General features: G+C 51.9%; 1 protein-coding gene across 1 annotated transcript in view; it reads right to left on the bottom strand.

Annotated features, from left to right (window-relative positions):
• Positions 1-24,374, bottom strand: part of mical3a (microtubule associated monooxygenase, calponin and LIM domain containing 3a) — a 101,612-nt gene that overhangs the window by 11,582 nt on the left and 65,656 nt on the right. The window contains 18 exon segments of the mRNA XM_064319323.1: positions 1,179-1,229; positions 2,697-2,790; positions 3,296-3,403; positions 5,241-5,291; positions 7,184-7,249; positions 7,625-7,719; positions 7,976-9,911; positions 10,018-10,100; positions 10,681-10,794; positions 11,646-11,720; positions 13,583-13,645; positions 14,130-14,273; positions 16,476-16,565; positions 17,531-17,633; positions 17,635-17,812; positions 18,925-19,123; positions 22,628-22,718; positions 23,942-24,036. Coding sequence (XP_064175393.1) covers positions 1,179-1,229; positions 2,697-2,790; positions 3,296-3,403; positions 5,241-5,291; positions 7,184-7,249; positions 7,625-7,719; positions 7,976-9,911; positions 10,018-10,100; positions 10,681-10,794; positions 11,646-11,720; positions 13,583-13,645; positions 14,130-14,273; positions 16,476-16,565; positions 17,531-17,633; positions 17,635-17,812; positions 18,925-19,123; positions 22,628-22,718; positions 23,942-24,036 — 3,636 coding nt within the window.

Below are 24,374 nucleotides of genomic sequence, written 5' to 3'. Positions count from 1 at the left end.
TTTAGAGTTATGATTCGGTCGTACATGTTGTGATCAGTTTAGGAGTTATGATTCAGTGTTGTGATTCAGTGTCGTGATCGAGAGTTATGATTCAGTGTTGTGATTCAGTGTCGTGATCGAGAGTTGTGATTCAGTGTCGTGATTCAGTGTCGTGATCGAGAGTTATGATTCAGTGTTGTGATTCAGTGTCGTGATTCAGTGTCGTGATCGAGAGTTATGATTCAGTGTTGTGATTCAGTGTCATGATTGAGAGTTATGATTCAGTGTCGTGATTCATTAGACTGAAAGCCTACAGCAGAGAAATGCCACAGGCTCAGTGTACCCCGAGCAACTCACTTCACTTCATAGTTTCCTTTCTGGAACTGTCCTTAGTTCAAATTAAGTTGACAGTAAAATAGACTGGAGGTTTCCGTGCAAAAAAAAAAAAAAGAAAGAAAAAAAACGGTCTGTGCTGCAAGCTCGTGTGTAACAATGACAGAAAACGTAGCTAAATGTCTAATGAAAGAACATTAGGAAAAAAGATAAAAAATTATATTTAATAATTCCAGCACTCCCTTGAGAAAGACTTGTGCTGGTGGAACATTAATGGCATATTGAACTATACATCATTTCCCACCATTCTTCTACTCTATTATTATCATAATTCTTTTACCATTTTTTCAGCAACTCCCTAGAAATTAAGTGCTGACAGTATGGCTTTTAGACAAAAAAAAATGAGTAACAGAGCAAACTATTCCCTTCAGAAGCATCCGTGTACAGGATTCCGTGGAAGTTCTAAGTGAGAGTTCCTCTCTGGTTCGATCCACCGGAACGAGCCAGGCGTGTGCAGACCTCCTAAACCTCGGTGCGAGCCGCACGTAGGCCGCCCGCTCGCTGTCTGACCCCGTTGGGGGGTGGGGGGGGTGAGGGGTGAAGGGGGGGGAGGGGTGGGTTTTTTGGCGGCACACGCGCAAATCTATGTGAGAGCACGCGTCTCCAGGACAGGGCATGCAGTCAGTCGCGTAGAGGGCGGGGTTTTTTGACAGGACAACGACACGACGAAGACGGAGAGAGAGAGAGACGAGGCTCGGGATGGAGACGACACGGTCATGGTCACGGTCACGGTCACGGCGTCAACCACAGATGGGAAACAGGCAACGGTCGCGCTCGCGCTCGAGCGGCGGTCGAAACGCGGGTACCTGATCTTCTCTTATGCTGTCTGGGGCTAATATAAGTGCCCTTATGCGACCCTTTGAAAAAGAATAGACGAGAGGTTAAGAGGGAGGAGCTCCGGGGACAGGGGGTCACCTGATTCAGGCAGGCTGTCACGGCTGACAAAATGGAGGCCAGTCTGTGAGGTTAAATGCGTCGCCTAGGCAACCCGATCAGCGATTTAACCAATTATGCACTGCTAATGGCAGGGTCAATTAACACGCGTTAATCACTAAAGGCGCCTCTGCTAGCCTATCAAGGTTAATCGAGGGCAAAAAAAAAGCAATGCTTGCGTAAGGAAACATTAAACAGAGAAAAAATAAAGGAAATTACATCGGAAGGCGCACAGTGACTTAACTGTTTCTTAACAACACAAATGAACCACACAAAAAAAAGTTTTAGCCAAGCTCTGATTTTTTTTAAACAATTCCTGCCGACCTCACAACGCATAGTATCAATAAATATCAATAAATAAAATAAGTATCAATAAGTATACGTCTGTGCCTCCTTGCATTTACACTTGATGCGTTGACAAATACAAAAAGAACGGGCTGTCTTAAAAAAATAAAATAAAATAAATAAATAAAACGCCAACTCACACAAAAAAATTTCATATCACAAAGACACAAAGGAAAATTTGAGGAATGCGAAAACTCCCAACAGAAACTTCTAGGTCCCCCACAAGACCGAATAACTCAGCGTGTATTATGAATGAGTGGCGCTGCGTTGCGAATCTCCCCTTCGCCGACGCTATGCGGAGGACAGCGTCTGTGATAGTCCCTTGGTCCGCGGTGGGGTTCGTGGGTTTGGTTGCAGAGGGGGTGGCCAGATTGTGAAGAACGCCCCCTGCGGGCCCCACAGCTGCAAAGCTAAGCCCTGCTGCGCTGCGTTAACTCACATCTGGCAACGGTCACCGGTTACGTGAATTTCGGGGCGAGCGAAAACCCGCGAAATAGCGTTCCTACAAACGCTGCCGATACAACCTCTTAAGCCGGGTACTGTGATCAGCGATACTTCTGGCTTTTTGGGGGTTGCTTCTACTTGATTAAAAGTTCTGGGAAAATCTAACAAAATGTTTACTGAAATACTCGTCTACGCATGACATGCGCATCTAAAAAAATACTGTCTCCGAAGAGAATTATTGTATGATGTTTGAAGACCACCCCTAACTGTAAACCGTACATTAAGAAGACACGTTTAGAGAAACGTACAAGAGTCTATGTTAGGGATCTTCATCAATGGCGTTCTCATTCTGTGATTAGGTGGATTTGGTCCAATATTGCCCTTCCAAATAGCTGCCAAAAGGCCAAAGGTGTTGACATAAAACTGCACGTGGAGATTCAAATTTATGTGCGTGACACACATCTCCAAACTCTTTCTCCCACCATAATGTGAATGGTATTTTTAAACCCTGAAACCCACAGGAGGGTGGAAGCCTTTCCTGCATGTGCTGCGCGTGGGGAGGGTTACTGGCCCCGCCCCCTGGCCCGGCGAGTGACAGCTACCTGCTTCCCCGCGCAGGGCCTTCTCCACGGCCACGCCCCTCTCCTCCAGCTGCCGCTGCTTCTCCTCCACCTGCTCCAGCTGCCTCTGGATGATCTGAGGGGCGGAGTCCGGATCACGCCTACGTTAGCCATATGTACGCATGCATGCATGCGCACACGCACACGCACACTGACACACATACACCCGCACACACACACACTCACACATTACATTACAGGCATTTAGCAGACACTCTTATCCAGAGCGACTTACACAACGTTTCACATCGGGTTTACACTGCATCCATTTATACAGCTGGATATGTACTGGAGCAATGCAGGTTAAGCACCTTGCTCAAGGGTACAACGGCAGTGTCCTAGCGGGGAATCGAACCTGCGACCTTTAGGTTACAAGACCAACTCCTTAGCCATTATACTACACTGCCGCCTATACCACAGACACACACACACACACACACACACACACACACACACACAGACACACTGACACACACAACGCCTTCGCCTCAGCCGGTACCCCACAGCCATTCCCCCCGCATTCACCCCAGCCGTTCCCCTAGCCCTCGCCCCAGCCCCCCCCCGGCGCCCCCCCGGCTCACCTGGGCCCTGTGCAGTCTCTTCAGCTCCTCCTGCTTGGCCTGCCTCCGGGCGGCCTTCTGCACTTTCCGGGTCAGCTTGGCGTTCAGCTCCTCCTCCGTGTAAGCTTTCTGAAACGCCGTTCACAAATAAATGAATAAATAAAAACCCAGTTAGCACCGCGAAGTCTCCTTCACCACCGCCAAGGCTACCGTGAGCGCTGTGGTGCGGCGTCTTAGAGGCTAGGCTAAAGGGCGACCAGTCTCCACTGCCCCGTTTTCTCTGAGGTAGGAAAACAGGAGGAGAAGCCAGAAGGAGGAAGAGGAGAAGAGGAGTGAGGCCTATGCTGTAGTGAACATCGGGAGGGGCCAGAATCACAACACTGGACTTCTAACGCTACACGCTAACCACTGCTTTAAAACACACAGGCCGACGCCCTATGGGATTTTACAGGGAGGAGGAAGATCATACCAACTAAATTAGGATTCATTAGGAATGGATGACTGACTAATTAAAGAACCACTCCTGGGTCCTTTGTCGCAGAGGCTAGAAATGCAACGTGTCACCCAGAACAAGCACTGAAATGAGAGGGTTCTGCTCTGAGGAAAAGCAAAAAATAAAAAAATGGAATAAAAGCACAGGGTATTTTAGCGACTAATGTTGAGTAACTGAGGAAGCGAGTGTAATTTAGACACGGAATGACAACAATGCCTCAACTGATCAGGACGAGGAGTGGGTGACCGGGGCAAAGAGGTGCTTTCTGGGTAATTTAATCTACGTTCTGTCCTACCAAACACGCAGTACACCCTACAGACAGGGAACTAAAGCACGTAAACATGTACCATTACATGTCTAAACAGCGACTGCGTGAGCACGGTATTAATCATAAAAACCGGTAAATGCTGTGTCATCCACCTCTAGGGCTGTGCGGGAACCAGAAGCGAACGTGGACTAGTTTAGATGCTGATTTAAAATGGCCGCCATTGTAAACCGCCTGTAAACGCACAGCAGGGTGGCGCACTCTCTCCATAGCCACACAGCAGCTTCTGTTGTTAGCAGACTGCTAACAGTCGGTACCAATTACACCATTTTACTGTAGCGCAATGACACGTAATAACATCAAATTAACACGCTTTCCAGCCTAGTTATTACTATTATTGTTTATTTTGACTTCATATTAACATAAACATGTTTGAATGCTACGCTACTTGTAAGTGTTTTTACCTAATACGGGCCCCCCCTAACTTATCATAAGCCGGAGAACGTAGAACAGAGAGGACAGCACAGGAAGTGCACAGCGCGAGGAGAAAGGCTGGAGCCAGGGGGTCCCGCGTGGACCAATCGGAGCTCCGCGTGAGGAAGGTCAACGCGGCGGAAGGGCGTGCAAACCGGTTGCCGAGGGAGATAGAGGCAGGGGGCGGAGAGCGGACGGCCGAGTCCCGGGGGGGGGGAGGGGGGGGGGTGGGGGGGGGGCGGCCGCGGTGTTAGCGGCGGGAAACACCGCCAGCGACGGCCGTAACCGTGGGAGACCTCAAATCGGCTTTTCCAACAGTGGAGCGGCCCGGCACCAGATAGTCATGGTTACCGCAGAAACTCTACGGTCGCGTGCGACCCGCGACTCCCCCCACCCTCGCTCCAAAATGGCTGTTTGAACCTATCAGGCTAGTCAGTGTCGTACGACGACGCTAATCGGCTACGCTGGTCTCCATGGAAACTCACTGTAGTCCAAGCGGACTCGAGGTCTCCCCGCGCTAGCTGAGTGTGGAGGCTCGTCCTTCGCGAGTCGCGCGGTCTGTAATTCCTCCGTCGACGCTCTTCGGCGTGACTGGTTAACCTCCCGGTTAAAAAAAGGGGTGCGGTTGGCTGCCGGGGCTTAGCGTGCGGCGGTAAGACAGCGGTTAAAAAGGCGGGCGGTTAGGGCGGAGCGCTGGTGCATGCTGGGAGCCGAGCGGAATTGTGCTACGCTACCTTCACGACGTACGACCTCTTGAACGCCAGCGCGTGTGGGACGTAAACGGACTTGAGGGACAGAAAACAGACAAACAAACAAACAAACAAACAAACAAAAAAGGCAAAAAAAGAAAAAAAAAGAAGGGAAACAAAACAGAAAATAAATGGCGTGATTAAATGAGGTAACGGAAAAGCACAAACAATAAAAACTGTTAAAGCCCAGTCAGACAAACAATCATCGTTAAAAACGCTCACAAACACAATGGACTGGTTATTATGGGATGGCATGATCTAGCTGATTAAGCGACTCGGGCGTGCCGGTCAACAGTTAAAACCTCTCCAGAAACAGATCTTTCCCATCCAAGATGGTGGCTAAGATGCAAAGATGAGAAACACCCAGGTAATGAAACACAGACATTAGAAATGGACACGTACGCATGTGCAGGATGAATCACAGGAACAGTGGAAATGATTAGGCTGCACGCGCTTCCCCTTTAAGGCATAAAACCCTAATATCATGCTTTTAATTTTGGAGAATAAATTGCCCATCCTGTGTACCTGAATCAGCAAAGGAAGTTCCTTTGAAAATCAGGGACTTGAAAATTAATTTCGATTCTAAAAACGGAGCAGAAGGAACCCAGAAAACCACGACTGTACGTTACAGAACGTCTACCAGGGCTACTGACCTACAGGGGACCTCACTGTAAAAGCCACACCTGAACAGTGGATCTAATTCAAACCAAACACGGCACGGTACGTAACACAACCATCACATCTACTCCATAGGCCACCTAGGTTTAAATTGAGCCACAGAGCTGGTTTCTTATGATTCACTGCAGACGGAGTCGAGCAAGCAGCCGCTCTCTGCACAGGAAGGTCCGAGTACGCCAGTCCCTCTCACTGCACGGAGGTTGGCTAGCCAGTCCCGCTCACTGCAGACAGAGTCTGGCTACGCAGTCCTCTCTCACTGCAGACAGAAGATCGGCACGCCAGTCCTCTCTCTGCAGACAGGGAAGGTCCGAGCTACGCCAGTCACGCGGCTACACCGCCGCAGGAGGAAAGACGCGTTTCAGCCAGCGCCTGCGACGCAGCAAATGCAGACGGGCCATGAGGAGCAGGGGGGCATTTACTGCGGAGAGCAGAGCGCAACCTGCGATCGGTGACATCAACACGGTACCCTCACAAGCCAACCTGATGTTTGGCTTGCAGGGAAGCCAAGGACTTAGGTGCGCTTTAGTGGTAGGAAAATGGCGAGCATTGTTGGGCTGAAAGCGTTGTGTTATGAGGTGCTCTGTTAATGGAAATTCCAGTTGTTCCTAAGGAACAGCCTTCAACAGCTCATTACGTGGCTGGGGAAGGAACTGAATACTTCAGGTTTTTCTCACAGAAATGAAATCTTCAAAAAAAAAAAATTTCTTGCATATTTTCCAGTCCACTTCAGTTTTTGAAGTTCATTTCCATTGTTTTATTTGTTACAAAAAAAAAACATTTCGACTCCACCGAGGGTCATTACCGTCAATGTAACTCAAGTTCAAGAGCTTCAACTGAACGACCCAGCAACCACAGAAATAAAGAAACGGAGGAATCGATCTCCCGAACACCGATACACGAGAAGAAGAAAGTCTCTCCGTCCTAATCTTACGTTGTTGCACGCTATTAGCCGCTGGTCAGATATCACGCGGCAGTGTAGTATAATGGGTAAGGAGCTGGCCATGTAACCTAAAGGTCACAGGCTCGACACAGGTAGGACACTGCCGTGGCACCCTTGAGCAAGGTACTTAACCTGCATTGCTTCAGAATACATATCCAGCTGTATAAATGGATGCGATGTAAATTTTGTGTAAAAGGTTGTGGATAAGAGCGTCTGCCAAATGTAATGTAATGTAATGTAATCTCAACGAATCCCGTTCTGCATTTGCCGCTGGCTTGAAACCCGAGAGTCTTTCCTCCGGCCGAAATACCTCGTCCTCCTCCTTTATGGTGTCCTTTTGGATTTCCGACACCAGGTGAGAGACGCCTCGGCGAAGCTACAAAGGCAAAAACCGTTGAGAAATTCACAGGCCGTACAGAACTCCGCGAGCGTTCGGCGACTTTGGCGGTAATGTGCGGCATATTCGCTAATACCCGTAAGCGCTTCCGCGTTAATCCTGAAAATAATCGCTACTGTTCGAAGTATCGCGATTGCAAGGCCGAACAAGCGGGCTTCTGAAAGTCCTTCTGAGAACACTACTGAAGATACACACTTCAAAACACAGTTTTTTTTGCCGAAAATAAAGAAAAGGTCTCCCTCACGCGTGGACGCTGAGGAGGTACAAACCGACGACCTCGTTTTGTGTTCATTAAAGACGAATCGTCGAGCCATTTAGCCGGGGACGTTTCTCCGGAAAGCGGGGTTTGCTTACGTCTGCTTTGGACTTCTGAGAGGACCTCTCCAGCACGTCGTCGCAGGAAAGGTCCGAGTCCTCGGAGAAGCTCAGGTTCCTGCGAAGGTTGAGATCTGCCCCAGAGGAGAGACAACCGGCACTGTGACACCTGACGACGCAGCGTTAGTTACATCCCCCTCCAATCAAACGACGACAACCCTAAGGACACTAAAGCAAGAGACGTAACGGAACAGAGTGCGTTTAAATACAAGAGGGTCGTGGTCATTGGCAGGGTTCAACCCTTCCAATGAGGCAAGCGGCACCTGAAGTTCCGGAAACATCCGAAGGGATTTTGGGGGAGAGTCGGGGGGAACCCGGCTCCGGTTTTACCTGAGGACCTCCCGAGGGGCGAGGCCTTCCTCTTCCCGGAGTCCGTCGTGGTGGTGGAGCTGGAGGGCGTGCTGGGCAGGGACTTGTCCTCGGCCGTCGTCGTCGTCTTCTTCTTCTTGTCCTTCTTGTAGCCGGAGAAGACGACCTTCCAGAGGGACTTGTGCTTGGGCGCGTCCTCGGGGCCGCGGGCCTCGCCCTTGGCCTTCTTCTCCTTCTTGTTCTTGCGCGGGGAGAAGAGGGAGCTGCGCTTCTTCACCTTGCCCCCCCCACCCCCACCCGCACCCGCCGAGCCCTCCGAGGAGGCCGCCGAGACCTCCAGGCTCCTGCTGCCCTGGGGGGTGGCGAACCGCTCCCCCAGCGCCTCCGCCTGCTTCCGCGACTCCAGGGCCTTCACCGCCGAGGTCTCGGGCGAGACCGACTCCGGGACGTTCCACGCCACCCGGGGCGACCCGCCCTTGGCGTGCGCCTCCGACTCCTTCGCCTTGCCCAGCTGCTTGGCCACGGCGTCCTTGAGCGCTCGGCTCTTGATCGACTTCTCCCGCGCCCGCATGCGCTCCTCCGCCACCTCCTTGGCCTCCGGGGAGAAGGCGGAGGCGCCCTTAGCCACCGCGGCGGCAGGCACCTGGGCACCGGGGATCTTGGGCTTGCCGTTCTCCATGGCCAGGGCCAGGTGGAGGGGCGGCCTGTCCTTCGGGGTCCCGCCGGCGGGCGGGGTGAAGAACCTCTCGTGCGCGCTGGTGTCCGGCGTGCGCTCGTCGAAGGTGTCCTCCACGTCGTCGGCGAAGGGGATCTCCTCCACGCACTCGATGAAGGACTTCCGCACCTCCGCCCGACGGGGCTTGCTCGACTCCCGCATGACGACGGCGGTGGTGGTGGTGGTGGTGGTGGTCGTCGTGGTGGTCACGGACGTGGGCGCCGGGGAGGTTACGGGTTCCGGGGCCGTCGACGGGGGCGGGGCCTGAGTGGGCGTGGCGGCTCGGACGGGGCCGGGGGCGGGCTCGTTGTCCCAGGCCACCTGGCTCTTCTTCTGCTTGACGGGGTCCTCCTTGGGCACCGGAGGGGGCGGGCTGGACGGCGGCGTCAGCATGGCCGAGTCGGAGTTGTTGAAGCTCTCGCTGGCCGCCGTCTGGCTGGTGACCGCGCTGCTGCCGTTGAGGCCCAGCCCGGAGCTGCTGCTCAGGTCCCTCCTCTCCGAGCCGCTGCTCTTGGGCTCCTTCTCCACGGGCGAGATCACCTGCCCCTCCACCGTGATGTTCAGCCGCCGGATGACCGTGCGGCCCGCGAAGGGGGACCGGAGCTCGTCGGACAGGTCCTCCGGGGTGTAGGACCTGGGCGAGGAGGACGAGTCCGGGGTGGGGACGGTCAGGCTCCTCTCGGGGGCCGCCGCCCTGCTCCTCTCCAGCGGGGTGAGGCCCAGGCTCTTCCGGATCTCGGCGCTCTTCATCCAGAACTCCTCGATGATGTCCGCCCGCTTGGTGGGCGTCTCCGCCGGCGAGTCGGGCTGCCGCGGCGGCAGCGGCTCCGCCGGGCCCTTCTCCGGGGCGGGGTCGGCCAGCGGCGTGGAGGCGGCGGCGGGCGCGGGCTGCGTCCGCACCGGGGAGCCGGGGGAGGCGGGCGCGGACGGCTCCTTGCAGGGCAAGGGCTGGGAGCAGATGGGGGACAGCGGGTTGCCGGTCGGGGAGCAGGCGAAAGGCCGGCTCTGGACCGGCGACTCCGGCTGCGCCGTCCCGTGGAGCGGGGCGGGCTGCAGGCGGATCGGGGACCGCGGGGGGGCGGAGCTGAGGGGACTCCCGGCGGCCTCGGGGGTCGGGGGGGTCCTCTCGGGTTTGACCTTGTCCTCCTCCGGCGTCCCGGGCGAGGGACCCGTGTCAGCGGGTATCGCCAGGGGAGGAGTAGGAGGAGGAGGAAGAGGAGACAGGAGAGGTTTACCGGTGTCCTGGAAACACAAACAGAAGCACGTTTTCACCGCGGTCCCGTCCGGTGACTCCATTCTCCTCCACTGTCATACACGTAAAGAGGCCCATACAGGAAGTACAACCCACCTCTGTCACAGGCTCTCTGAACTCCGGGCCTGGTGAGGTCACTTCCTCTCCCTCGGACTGCTTTTCGATAATGGATGATTGTGCTGAGAGGGGAGAAAAATAAGCAGGAAGTCCAGTCAGTATTTCCTTATCCAGGTAGTATGTGCCTGATCCTAGTTGCAATTGTGACATGTATGGATAAATCAAACTTTAATCTTTTGAAACTCAATATACTACTACTACTAATAATAATAACAACAACACATTTTATTAGTCAGGCATCTTTGCAAGATCACCATACATGATAATATTGACAACATGGCACTGATACAGCCAACATATTCATCATGTTTACCTCAAATGACCAATTGCCTTTGTTAGCGATGTCACCGACTGCAAGGTGGAACAAGCAAAACTGCAGCCAATTTCACTCCTGGTTATATAATATGCTATTTATTTATAATCATAATTTATCTAACAGTCAGTTATGTCAGTCATAGGTCAAATTCAGGTGTGGGGAGGGAGGGCAGGCCATTTCAAAGGAAGCGGTGCAGCGGTGTGGTTTGTTGCCGTATTACCCATCATGCTTTCACATCTTAACTGTCAGCCAAAGCACGCAGGCTCAGTCTGGTTTTGGCTGGAGCTCGAATACCCCGGGTTCCCCCAGAGCAGGGCCGCGCTTACCCAGGCTGGACACCCGCTCCAGGCTCTCCGACAGCCCCCCGTCCTCCGGCAGCAGCTCGCCTCGCTCAGAGCTCAGCAGCCGAGCTTCGGCCTCCGCGTCCGATGGAATGTCGTCTGTGAAAGACAGATATTACAGCTGACTGTCTCTGTGAAAGACAAATATTACAGCTGACTGTCTCTGTGAAAGACAAATATTACAGCAGACCGTCTCCGTGAAAGACAAATATCACAGCTGACCGTCTCTGTGAAAGACAAATATCACAGCTGACCGTCTCTGTGAAAGACAAATATTACAGCTGACCGTCTCTGTGAAAGGCAAATATTACAGCAGACTGTCTCTGTGAAAGACAAATATTACAGCAGACTGTCTCTGTGAAAGACAAATATTGCAGCAGACTGTCTCTGTGAAAGACAAATATTACAGCAGAGTGTCTCTGTGAAAGACAAATCTTACAGCTGACCATCTCTGTGAAAGACAAATCTTACAGCTGACCGTCTCTGTGAAAGACAAATATTATAGCAGTGTCTCTGTGAAAGCATTGCAGCTGACTGTCTCTGTGAAAGAGAGAATTACAGCCAACTGTCTGTGAAAGATATAAATATTATCATTGCTTAGAGTCTGAAAAACTAACATAAACCCACCAACTTCCCATGAGAGAAAAAATGGAATCACAGGTCACTTCCTCAGTGAGTGTAATACGCTATATATATATATATATATATATATATATATATATATATATATATATATATATATATATAATAATATATATGATATAGAATAATTCAAACTTCATTAAGGGGTCCTTATTTTCTTGGTATTAGGACCTTTCAAGTAGGGGCACCAAATTTCACAGGGAATGGCCCTATATATTCAGACTTACATTTATATATTCAGAGTCATATTTATATATTTCCTGTTTGGCCCCACATATATGTATAACTGCCGCATTGAAGCGACTCACCTTCATCCAGCTCAGTGCCAGGCTCCATATCCGGGCTTCCTGCTTCTGCTTCCGGGTCGTCATCCTCACAGGGCTCTGCGGCAAGAGGGAGGAAAAGGGGGCGGAGTCACACCAGCCCACTGCCAGCCTGACCTACATCACCCAGCCAATCAGCACAAAGAGGCCTAAGAACCCCGTATGTCGCCTGCTGCCTAGCAACCTCATATCTCCTCACTGATGTGTAGCAGAAATTAACAAATGATGGTGGACAACAGATAATTATGTTCGACAAAATATGAACTTGGTGCTAAACCTGAGGATGGGTGTAAAATAAGGATGAGAGGGGAAAACTTTATTGGAAGGCACAAAACATGACAATAAAAACGTGAAATAAGAAAATAAAAAGCTAAAAAAGTCTAAAAATTTACCACACAGTAATTCAACAAGTGAAAGGTAACTCAGCTACTTCTATCTGGCTATGCTTCCAGCTGGGCATATGTACTTCTGTGCGCAGCACACACAAATATTTCACACACACCCAAGAGGCAAGGAGACACACACACAGACGGTGGGAGAACACGGTTTTCTGACGTTAGTTTGTTAGACACGTGCGCGCATCCATTTCGGCAAAAGCGAACGGACGAGGTTTGGATTCAGGTGCCCGGGAGCAGCCGGCAGTTTGAAGGCAAGCCATAGCCCCCCCCCCCCGTCCTTCTCTGGAACAGCGTGCGAATCCAAGGTGAGAGATTCAGTCGTTTCTGCCCACTTATCGGTTAGAAGAAGAAGAAAAACTACAAAAAAACAAAAGAACTACATTCCCAGACCCACCTCTACCGTGCACTGTCAAGCCAGACCCCAGACCGCGCTGTTCGTTCGTCACGACGAAACAAACAGCCGTCCCCTTTTAAGAGCGAGCCAGGAGGCGAGAGAAGGTTCCGGAAAGGTGCGACCTCACCGGTGCAGGTCATGCCCCCCGGCTCTGTCTTCATCAAGCGTCCCCAAGAGCGGGAATGCTGATCCAGGATCAGTTTCGTCTCTCAGCTCGCATGGGGAAAAAAGGTGTAGATGTGCGCGAGCGGAAACCTGATCCCAGATCAGCGGACCCTGCCGGTGGCCAGCGGCAGGAAGCTCACGGGTGTTATCGGGAGTCTGCCTTCGACCCCCACGACCCCCGTCAAGGCACCCCCCCCAGAGCCCACGCACACACCCTTCAGGTCTGAGGTCAAACCCGAAATTAAGACCGAGAACCTTTTTTTCTTTCTTCACTACAAATGGACACTTCCTGTGACGGACCCTGGGCGAACTCTTGAAAGACCAGGAAAGCGGAGGGTCCATTTTCACCTGTAGTTCTTCCATGTAACCGTACGATTTGTAAGTGTGGTTGTGTTTTGGGAGGGTAAGGGCGTGGGCGTTGGGGGGGGGGGAGGGGAGACGCACACACAGTGAACTTCTTGAAGTCCCTCTTTGTGTGTGATCTGGACGCCATGACAGTGCAGCATGCGAGTGGCTTCTAACACATGCTCTATGCTGAGAGAGAGAGGGAGGGAGGGAGGGAGGGAGGAGGAGGAGGGAGAAAGAGAGGGAGGAAGGAGTGAGAGACACAGAGAGAGACAGAGAGAAAGAAAGACAGAGAGAGATAAAGAGTGAGAGAGAGAGAATGTGAGAGACAGAGATAGAGAGTGTGAGAGAGAGAAACAGAGAGAGAGATAGAGAGTGAGAGAGAGATAGAGAGTGAGAGAGAGACAGAGAGAGAGATAGAGAGTGTGAGAGAGAGAGACAGAGAGAGACAGAGAGAGAGATAGAGTGTGTGAGAGTGAGAGAGACAGAGAAGGAGAGAGAGAGAGAGACAGAGAGAGAGAGTGTGAGAGAGAGAGAGAGTATGAGAGAGAGAGAGACAGAGAGAGAGAGTGTGAGAGAGAGATAGAGAGAGTGAGAGAAGGAGAGAGAGAGCGCGCTACCTCCGGACACAGACTCCAGCCAGGCTCTCACAGCCTCGCGGCGGGTGGAGGCACGGCCCGGCGCTACGTTCGTACCCGAACAGAAACAAAAAAAAAAACACCAGAACAGAACAAAAGGAAGGATGGTCTGAGGAACAAACATGGGAACCAAAATTTAAAAGGCAGTGATGTGAAAACAAAGGAACGAAAAATACAAAAAATTCAATTCAAATGGGGAAAAAAAAAGGTAGGATGGACTTGGCAGGAAAAAAAAAACCAGGAGAACCTTCCAGAAGAAGCCACAACAAATATGTTTTTTCTGGGACAGGAACCAGCCTCGCCGGGACACTAAACTTAAACCGTCACAAGTTTAACTTTGTGGTCACTTTTTTCACACACAAGTTTTTTCCAAGGACAGAAAACACACAAACAAAAGAAGGACATTCAACAAAACGGAAAGGACGCGGGTTAGTGAGGACGAGTGTGAACTGCCGATTCCGGCAGGAGACGCAGGACGCAGGACGCCGCCCCCGGCCACGCCCCCCCCCTCCCGGGCGGGTGGGTTTACCTGTGGAGCGGGTTGGCGGGGAGGCGGACGCGCCCTCCTGGTCCCCCCCCCCCTCGGGGCGGGCGTCCCTCTCGCCCGTGTCCGTCCGGGAGGCCACCAGGGGGTCCACGGGCTCCAGGACCTGCTGGATGTGCAGGTTTCTGGCTGGAGGGAGTTACAGGTGGGGGGAGGGGGGAGGGGGGGGGGTTTCCGGTGCGACAGTGACATTGATTGGCGGGTGGCGGGGGTCGTGTTAAATGGGGCAAACAGAGACGGCCGGATCGATCCCACGTGCCCACCAGAAGAGGGACACACGCACACAAAAGAGAAGAGACAGGAGAACAAGAGATGAGACAAAAGCACGGGATAGATGAGAAACAGACCATAAGCGATGGAGGAAAAACTACCTCCACCCATTTCCTGTACGGGGAAAGAGAGGTGCATGCTGTACATCCCCCCCCCCCCAAAAAACAACTTCCTGTCCTCCACTTCACTTGCACAGCCTTCCCAGCATCCTTATCTGGGACCCTTTTGGGCGAAGCAACAATCACACTTTTTTTTTTTTTTTTCAAAAAAGGTCAAAGGTCAAAGGTTTTCATGAAAAGCAAACCACTCAAGTGCGTGCTGGGTAGTTAGCAGATTAGAGCTGAGTTTTACGCAGAACGGTTAGTGGCTTGTTACCAGACGGCCTCACAGTCTACAGCGGTGAAGGAGGGCCCTGGTACCTCGGCAGACGGCAAGAACGCTTTGTATGCCAACGAGAGTGGCGCACAATTATTACTTTTCTTTTATCCTTTAATCTTTCATTTTTCCACGTGTTCAACCAGACAACAGCAAACAAATAAGCTGCCGCTTACAGTGGCTTCGTGACTCAGAGAGAATAAATAGTCGGAGTGTAGCACAGTGGGTAAGGAACTGGGCTTGTAACCGAAAGGTCGCAGGTTCGATTCCCGGGTAAGGACACTGCCGTTGTACCCTTGAGCAAGGTACTTAACCGAAATTGCTTCAGTATATATCCAGCTGTATAAATGGATACAATGTAAAAATGCTATGTAAAAGTTGTGTAAGTCGCTCTGGATAAGAGCGTCTGCTAAATGCCTGTAATGTAATGTAAATAGGCTTTTATGAAAGACTCGCCTTTCACCCGGAAGGGGTTCGCGACCACGGAAACTCTGAGTTTACACCAGACGGGACTTCCTGCTCGGGGACAGCGCCCTCAGCGCGCTGCTAGAAGTTACCGCTGGAAAGTTCAGCTAGCGAGGAAACGTTTTTCAGCGCGGCTCGAAGCGCATCTGAAGTGCGGGAGAGCCTTCGAGAAAACGCAGAAACGAGATAAATGCGTGAGCCCGGTTTATCTGTTTATTTTGAACTTGAGCACTCGGGGGGGGGGGGGGGTAGGGACTAGGCGAAGTACCACGACGGCAATAAACAAAGGCAGTAACGGTCACAGCCACCATTTTGAGCATTACCCCTCCTTTAGTCATCTTATTATTTATACCTGAAGTGGTCGTGAACATCCAAACTGAAGAGGCTACATGAAATGCTTCTGGAGAAGAAAAAAAATGTAAATGACGTTATCTATTGGATGATAAGACAGCCAATCAGCAGCGAGGTTGCACAGCTTCCACGCGATCACGTGATGCGCTTCTGTCAATCGCGTGGCTGTCTCGCTGCCGATTGGCTGTCTCATGGCCACCCAAATCATAGCAGTCTTTTTCCGGAAGCACTTCACGCTGGCCTCTGAAGTGTGGTTGTTTAGCATCAGATATAATTAAAGAGAAAGAGACTCAAAGAAAAGCAATACGCCACACGGTGGCCACGACCGGTACTGCACTCGATTTATTACCGTCTCCATATAACGCCCACCCGTAGGAGGGACTTTAAAATGGCGTCTTGGCATCTCCGTTTAAAACGTGAGAGGAGAGCGGAACAGGAGAGCGGAACAGGAAAGCAGTCAGGTGTAAATCCAGGGAGTAAATTCACAGCCATTAGGGAGAGAACCTAACGCCAGAGGGGTTCCCTTAGCACAGCAGGTAGAGTTTCAAAGTACATTACAGCAACAAATTAAAATCTCACCGTCCAAACGCACCACAAATTCTAAAAACCATTCGCGCCGAAAAAATAACAGGGGAAAAAAAAAAAAACGTAAAAAGCCATGGAAACTTTAAAAAAGCAAACTGCTAATTTGTAGCGGTTTCAAATCGGTTGGTCGTTAAAAAAAAAAAAATGTTTAAAAAAAGAAAAGAAAACTGAAAGGAAAAGGAGTGCTTTAGTCGAGGGGGGGGGGGGGGCTTCCTTCACAACAGGCAGTCACGGGACGGGGCGGGGCGGGAGGATGCATCCGCGCGGACGAGCCGGGGGGGCTACCTTTGAACGTACACACGTCCTCTTCGTCCCGCAGGTTCTCAAGCCAAACCCCCGAGTGGAGCTCCCTCTCCCAGGGGCTGTACTCCCCCTCTGCCAGGCAGGGGGGGGGGGGAGACATTGCCCCAATAATTACCCCCCCAGACCCAGTGGAGAGAGAGGGAGGGGGATGGGGGATGAGCAGAAGAGGGCACATGGAACAGAGGAAAAGCGTGAGGAGGAGAGAGACAGGGAGAAGGAGGGACAACAGTGTTGCTACAGAGAAGGTGGCTACTACGCTACGCTAACAGCTACAGACTTCCTGCGTCGATAGTACTGTTCACATAAGTGGCCCAAAGTGGTACCAGACTCTAAAAAGGTCTATGACTGGCCATCAACTGCAATTGTCAACATATGCTAACGGTATGCTAATAGCAACAAAAGCTGTACGGAAACATTGAAGCTATATATATATACTCAAAATTAAGTAGGGAAATCCAGTTTTCTACCAGCATAGAGCTGTGTTCTGTTCCCAGAAGCACATATACATATGTACTTATCTGTATGCAACTGATACGACTCCTTGTTTTGAAACTGCAAAGCAGGTACCGTATCATGTGATACACAGGCCAACCACGTCTTTAGCCGTAGCTACGCTAGCAAAGCTACGCCACCGAAGTCCCTCTGTGTCCGATGACGGAACATGGCATGGAATTGAAAATGGCGGGGATGCGCGATGAACTCCCACGCGCGCACGCACGCTCGCTGGCACACACACCGACAGGCGGGAATGAGAAAGGGCAGAAAAGGGGCGGAGCGATTCGGGGCTCCAGATGGGGGGTGGCGGGGGTGGGATACTGGGAGCTCCAGTCGAAGGCACGGGGCCTCTCGGGGCGCTCGGAGGGCTTCAAGGGCCGCTAACTGTTTAGGCCACAGCCCATTGGCCTAAGGCATCACTTAGCAACCAGACACTCACCATCTCTCAGACTGTCACTTTGTACACAGACATAGAGAACTACTGTGTGACTATATTTACTGACGTACAGTCGTATTGTAGCAATAACGGAATCTGAATTTACCATCACTAGATTCCTCCTCTTCCTCATCCTTGTCTTCCTCCTCCTCCTCCTCCTCCTCTTCCTCCTCATCTTCTTCCTCCTCCTCCTCCTCCTCCTCCTTCTTCGTCCCGGGCTCCCGCCGCGTCGGTCCGGGCCCCGCCTTCTCCCTCGCCGCCCGTCGTCGCCCCGCCCTCGGCCTTTGGCTCGGCGCGCGGCTCCGCCTCCGGCCAGGCCGCGCCCCCCCCCGGGCCCGAGTCCCCGGGGCGATGGCCGTTCTCCTCCTCCATCTCCGACTCGGAGCTGCTGCAGAGGGGGGGGGGGACGCACGCGGCGTGCGTCAGAGCAGGCTGTTGCCGTGGCGACCGCGCCCGCTCGCCCCAGCCCACAACACACGCACCCTCACGCTAAACTCCCAAACCCGCACCCTCCGTTAGCGAATATAGCGAATCGCTATATTTTTTTTGAAAAAAACGTAATAATTGTAACAGCCGCTATGGGGTTCGCAAGACGATATTTCGTCCCTTTCTTCGTTAGCTTTTTCATTAGCGGCTACGCATCAGAGGCCGCGTGAAACGCTTCCGGGAAAAACACCAACGCTGATGGCTATCGGGCGCCGATCAGACGGCCAATCAGCAGCCAGATCCGTACGGCTTCGGCGAATCACGTGGTCCTTTTGTTTTTGTTTTTTTTTTTCAAGCAAATAAAAGCTGCAAGGCCTTGCTGCTGATTGGCTGTCTAATCACTAATCAGCACTCAGTAGATATCAGTGATTTGTTTTTGCCCTGGAAGCACTTCAGTTGCGCTCTGGCGTTTGTTTGCTTACTGCCACATCAGGAACGATTAACGAAAAAAATAGACGATAAAATTGCCTGTGCGCCCTGTGGCGGCAGCTAAAATTAAAACGTTTCGAAAAACTGCGATTCAAAATACCGCACAGCCGCACCCCCTCCACCCACCCAAACGAGAGGCCGATTTGCCCCCCCCGGGTCCTCACCTTAAATGCCCGCTCTCACCCCGACGCCCACCTTCCACACACTCTTACCTCCGTACTCACCCACGCTCGCTACACCCACCCCAAGACTACTCTCGCTGGCAATATTAAATACCTGTGTGATCTGGAAACCAGACAAAGGGTCACTCTCAGCCCAGCGCGTGTACATTTCTGCAGTGTAGTGTAATGGGTAAAGTGTTCGCCTTGTGACCTAAAGGTCACAGGTTCGATTCCCCGGTAGGACACTGCCGTTGTAACCATGACTTAACCTGCATTGCTCCAGTATATATCAAGCTGTACAAATGGATACAATGTAAAATAAAAAATAAAAAAAAGTTGTGCAAGTCGCTCTGGATAAGAGGGTCTGCTAAATGGCTGTAATGTAATGCAAACCCCCACAGCGCCCCCTGCTGGCGGGACTGACCTGGAGCCCTCGTCGGCGTCGGTGGCCTTGTCCAGCACGCTGCTCAGGTTGTGCTCGGCCAGCGTCTCCTCGGGCACCTCCTCCAGCTCCTCCTCGCGCTGCAGGGAGACGCGGTAGTTCTCCAGCTCGATGCGCTCCGGCGTGCCCCGCAGCCGCTTGGCCAGGCTGGGCTCCTGCACGCCGTTCACCTCCACCACCGCTAGGGGGCGCCAGAACACACACACACACTGAGTTTCAGCCGCGCTCACCTCCACCGCTAGGGGGCGCTAGAACCCACACACACACACACACCCACATCAAGGTTCAGCCGCGCCCCCCGAAAACCTGCTCCGCTCCACCACTAGGGGGCACCAGAACACACACACACTGAGGTTTCACGCCCACCCCTACTCCACCGCTACGCTCAACCTCCACCCTACACACAGAACACACACACACACACTGAGTTTCAGCCACACCCTCTTCCACCACGCTCACCTCCACCGCTAGGGGGCGCCAGAACACACACACACACACACACACACACCAAGCTTTAGCCAAATCCCTCTACACCCTGCTCCCCATCCACCACTAGGGGGCGCCATAGAAGATGTACACTGAGGAACAGACACATCTCATGGGGGCAAGGGAGGGGAAACAGATGGGGCCCGGGAGGGGTGGGGGGGAGAGAGGGGAGGGGGGAGGGGGACGTTGCTTTGACACAGAACAGCTGGGCTGTCGGGCAGAAACTTCCAGAAGCTGAACCGGGACCTTCCCCCCCCCATCAACCTGAGACAAACCTGCGACTTATCAATCACCTGAGAGACCTTCTCTTATCTCCCCAGAGTCCTCTCATTTTATGACCTCGTTTTATACTTTATTTCTCTCTGTGTGTCCCAGAAATGCTGTGTAATGATATTTCACAGTTGAGCCAAGCCTGCAGAGTCAAGACGACACAGCAGCACTTAATTTACAACAGAGAGAAAAATATCTAAAGGCGACCCACGTGAATTTCACAAACGATGCGTAAAAGAACAGAAGACCACACAAACACGTTCTTGTAGACTTTTTTTCAGTGTTTAATAGATGCCACCAGTGTCTCACAAAAAAAAGAAGAGTAAAAACAGTTGAAAAAAATCTGTGTTGAAAATATAAACGTGACTTAAAAAAACCGTGTACATACAGGATATGACAACACACTTCAACGCCTTGCCTTTATCCCATCCTAGGAAGCGACTCCTTCAACAAAAAAAAAACAACCAATAGCGGAAAAGCAGAGCCAAATCCAATTCAAAGTTTAGAACTTCCTGGTCGAGGTCGTGCGGACCAGGAACAGGGCCTCAGGAGAGGACACGGATTGGAGGTCTTTCAACTCTGTGGGGGGGTTAAAAAATAACGAAAAGCGACCACTATTGCCGCTAAACGTGAAACGTTAAGAAAGCGTGGGGGGTGGGGGCGGCGGCGCAGAAGCGTGAACCGTGAAATAAACGCAGACTCTCTCGTGAAGACCGCGAACGGCTCTCGTTTCCGTGGCGACCGCGGTCGGACGCGTGGCGAAGTGGCATGCAGTGGGCGTGCGTGGTGAGCGCGGTGAGGACGGAGCGGAGCGTGCGGTTCCGCACTTAACCCCTCGCATGCCAAACCCGCCAAACAGAACAGAGCCATAGAATGCCCCCCCCCTATTTTAAATATGAAACGGGCAAATTATTATTATTCTTTTTTTAAACACCACTGCTGGCAAATCCCTCTGCTGCAAAGCTTCAAGACCTTAGAAGCCAAGAACGGCGTGGCTAATTATCTATGCTAACACTAATGTATACGCCACGTAATGCTAAACGGCACAAGCCAGAAACTACTGCCGACCAATCAAATGAGAAACAACCGAGCTTTGTAAATATGTTTTGTAAACCTGGACAGGGTACATGTTCTGTACTGGGGACAACACATATTGCTTGTGCATTACCAGCCTAGCCCCACTTCATTCAAAACGCCCAAGAAATTTTTAAATCCCTTTTTAAAACACACTATCTTGAACATTCTTTAAATTAATTACTTCAGTTTCTTTATATATTACTTCATGCTGTGCGTTTTCAGGACTGTGTATTGTACTTAACATTTATTGCCACTTTAACCTTCACGTCAACGTCCATTCAAACCGTCTTCGTTTTTCTAGAAAGTGCTTTGAGCGCACCGCGTTTGAGAAGTGCCTCAAAAATAAAGTCGCTCGTACTCTGAATCAGCTGCTGTGCTCGAGCAACGAGGTCAAACCGACATCACAGACAAATCCTCTGTTCTACGGGGTTCTAGAAAAGACCACGTCTATTCCCGTAACCTTACCACAAGCTCCGATAGCAGCTCTATTAAGGTGAAGAGAGTTAGTAGAGTGCAAGCGCCGCGTCTCAACAACGGATGCACTGATAGGTGGGTGGGTGAGGTAAAGGCCACAGCGGACCAGTCACAAGCTCCGATGCAAGCGTCAGTTGTTAAAGGTGAACTTCGCATGCAGCCAATCGCACGGTCCGATACAGGAAACCCATTGTTTAAGTGAGCTGCTCTCGCCGCGGGTAAAGCTCGCGTGCGGCCAATCGCGAGCTCCGATACTGGCACCGGCTCTTAAAAGAGCGAGCGGCTGATAGGACAGGGAAAGGTAAAGCTCACAGAGGATAGCAACAGGTTGCTACAGATATCACACACAACATTGAACCTTCCGAAGCACAGCCAGGCAGAAGGAAACCGCGTATGGTTTACTCTTAAAGGGCACTTAAAAAAAACTTTAAAAACCCAGAGGAACTGAACAGAACCAGGGATGTGGGGAAAGGGTCTTTATGGCTATGACACTCCCCGAGTCTCAGAGTGCGGCTCCTTTAGCTTGGCTGGGCTTTAGCCAGGTTGTTCTCTATCACAGCACAGGAAATGGGACAGGGGGAAAGGGAGGGGGGGTGGGTGGGGTGGCGGGTGCACCATTCTAACGACCTCAATCTGCCGCGATAGCACTCTCAGCCAAATCACTCCTCTGCAATTTCAGGGGCGGAGACACCCCCCCCCCCCCCCCCGGCCCGATAACACCTCCCCTGCAGGCAGTCAGAGTCGAGAGAGTGCTGCACCCTCCACAAATAAAATGCACAACAGCACAAGATTACAGAGATTTACTGCAAGCAAGTCAATGAGACGATGCTCAGGGTTTGAGCAACGCACACGCACACACGCACACGCGCACACACGCACACACACTCTCACACACGCACACACACATACACACACACTCACGCACACACTCACGCACACACTCACGCACGTACACACACACACACACACACACACACACACGCACACGCACACGCACACGCACACGCATTTGCAGGGCAAGGGGAAACGAGCTAAAGAAACCTAAGTGCATATAAATCTAGACCAAAGCAAACGCACACAGACTTAGGCTCTGGGGGAACTGCCCTGACAGAGGCCTTCGTCGTCGGCCATTTTGTCCCACCAAGCCCCCTCCCACCCCCACCCCCGGGGCTCTAGCCCTCCCTGGCCATCTGCCACAGCAGCCAGTACTGCGCGTACAGGAAGGGCACCCCGAAGCAGACCAGCTGTCCCAGGAACAGGGAGTCTAAGGGGTCGAGCGCCACCCGGTGGAGGGCAGAGGAAGCTACGCGGCGGAGGAGGAGGAGGAGGAGGGGTGGGCCGGCCGTCGCCGGGGCGTCCGGGGGAGGGAGGGGGGTACCTGAGACCCGCAGCTCGCCGGGGGCCGCCGCGGGCGACGCCCGTCCCGGACCGTCCACCGCTTGGGGCGCGGGCAGGGGGGCCTGCTTCTCCTGCGGGAAGGGGGGGGGGGGGGACAAGGGGAGAGAATTTAACGGCGCCGCACGCAGCCTCACGGATTCCCCGCGCCACACCCACTTCCCCTCCCCGCCTCCTGTTCCCTCCGAGATACAACCGCTTCTACAGCTCACTAAAACCTCCATATTTCAAAGTCATCACAAAAATCTAAACAGCACACTGTAACAAACATACAGTACAATCAAAAACACAACACAGCATACAGTAACAAACACACAGTAGAATCACAAACACAACACAGCACACTGTAACAAACATACAGTAGAATCACAAACACAACACAGCACACTGTAACAAACATACAAAAGAATCACAAACACAACACAGCAACAAATATACAGTAGAATCACAAACACAACACAGCATACTGTAACAAACATGCAGTAGAATCACAAACACAACACAGCACACTGTAACAAACATACAGTAGAATCGTGAACACAACACAGCAACAAATATACAGTAGAATCACAAACACAACACAGCATACTGTAACAAACATGCAGTAGAATCGTGAACACAACACAGCAACAAATATACAGTAGAATCACAAACACAACACAGCATACTGTAACAAACATGCAGTAGAATCACAAACACAACACAGCACACAGTAACAAACATACAGTAGAATCACAAACACAACACAGCATACTGTAACAAACATACAGTAGAATCGTGAACACAACACAGCAACAAATATACAGTAGAATCACAAATACAACACAGCACACAGTAACAAACATGCAGTAGAATCACAAACACAACACAGCACACAGTAACAAACATACAGTAGAATCACAAACACAACACAGCAACAAATATACAGTAGAATCACAAACACAACACAGCATACTGTAACAAACAAGCAGTAGAATCACAAACACAACACAGCACACAGTAACAAACATACAGTAGAATCACAAACACAACACAGCACACAGTAACAAACATACAGTAGAATCACAAACACAACACAGCATACTGTAACAAACATACAGTAGAATGATGACGTCACATCCTTCTTCGATCGAGACGGCGAGGCGGCATCGCTTCCGCTATCACCCCACGGAGTCAGAGCGAGCGGAAGCAGCGCGGCAACGACCGGAGGAGCGAACTGGACGAATGGCCCGTACCCGAAACCGGCGTGACCCGCGGGCCGACGAGGAGAGGGCGAGGGTGCGGCGGCGGCGGTTACCTTGGCGTTGAGCGGGGCGGCATTGGGGGCGGGCCTCTTCCTCTGGGCCTGTCCCGACAGCCTGTAGCAGTAGTGGGGCTTGCAGTAGAACTTCCCTGCGGGACGGCAGCGAGAGAGAGAGTGAGAGAGGGAGAGAGTGAGAAAGGGAGAGAGCAGTCTGAAGCGCCGACCAGCTCCCAGGGACCCAGCCCGTCTGCGCTACGGAAGCCCGAGTGTGACACAAAGCTTGGAACACGCTGCATTTATCTCCCCCCCCCCCCCCCCCGAAGCAGGAGAGGAGGGAGGGCGAGCGAACGCGGTTCAAACTCCCTCCTTCGAAACCATCAACGAAGCCGCTCCCGATTGGTCGGTTATTACTCCGCGGGGGCGGGGTCTCGCGGTGTATAAATATAGAAAATATTTAAACCTACTATTATCAGACGTTAAGCGTTCC

The sequence above is a fragment of the Anguilla rostrata genome, chromosome 19, assembly GCF_018555375.3.
Source record: "Anguilla rostrata isolate EN2019 chromosome 19, ASM1855537v3, whole genome shotgun sequence".
NCBI classification, from domain to species: Eukaryota; Metazoa; Chordata; class Actinopteri; order Anguilliformes; family Anguillidae; genus Anguilla; species Anguilla rostrata.
The sequence above is the reverse complement of the archived record's forward strand: the minus strand, read 5'-3'. Positions and strand labels throughout refer to the sequence as shown.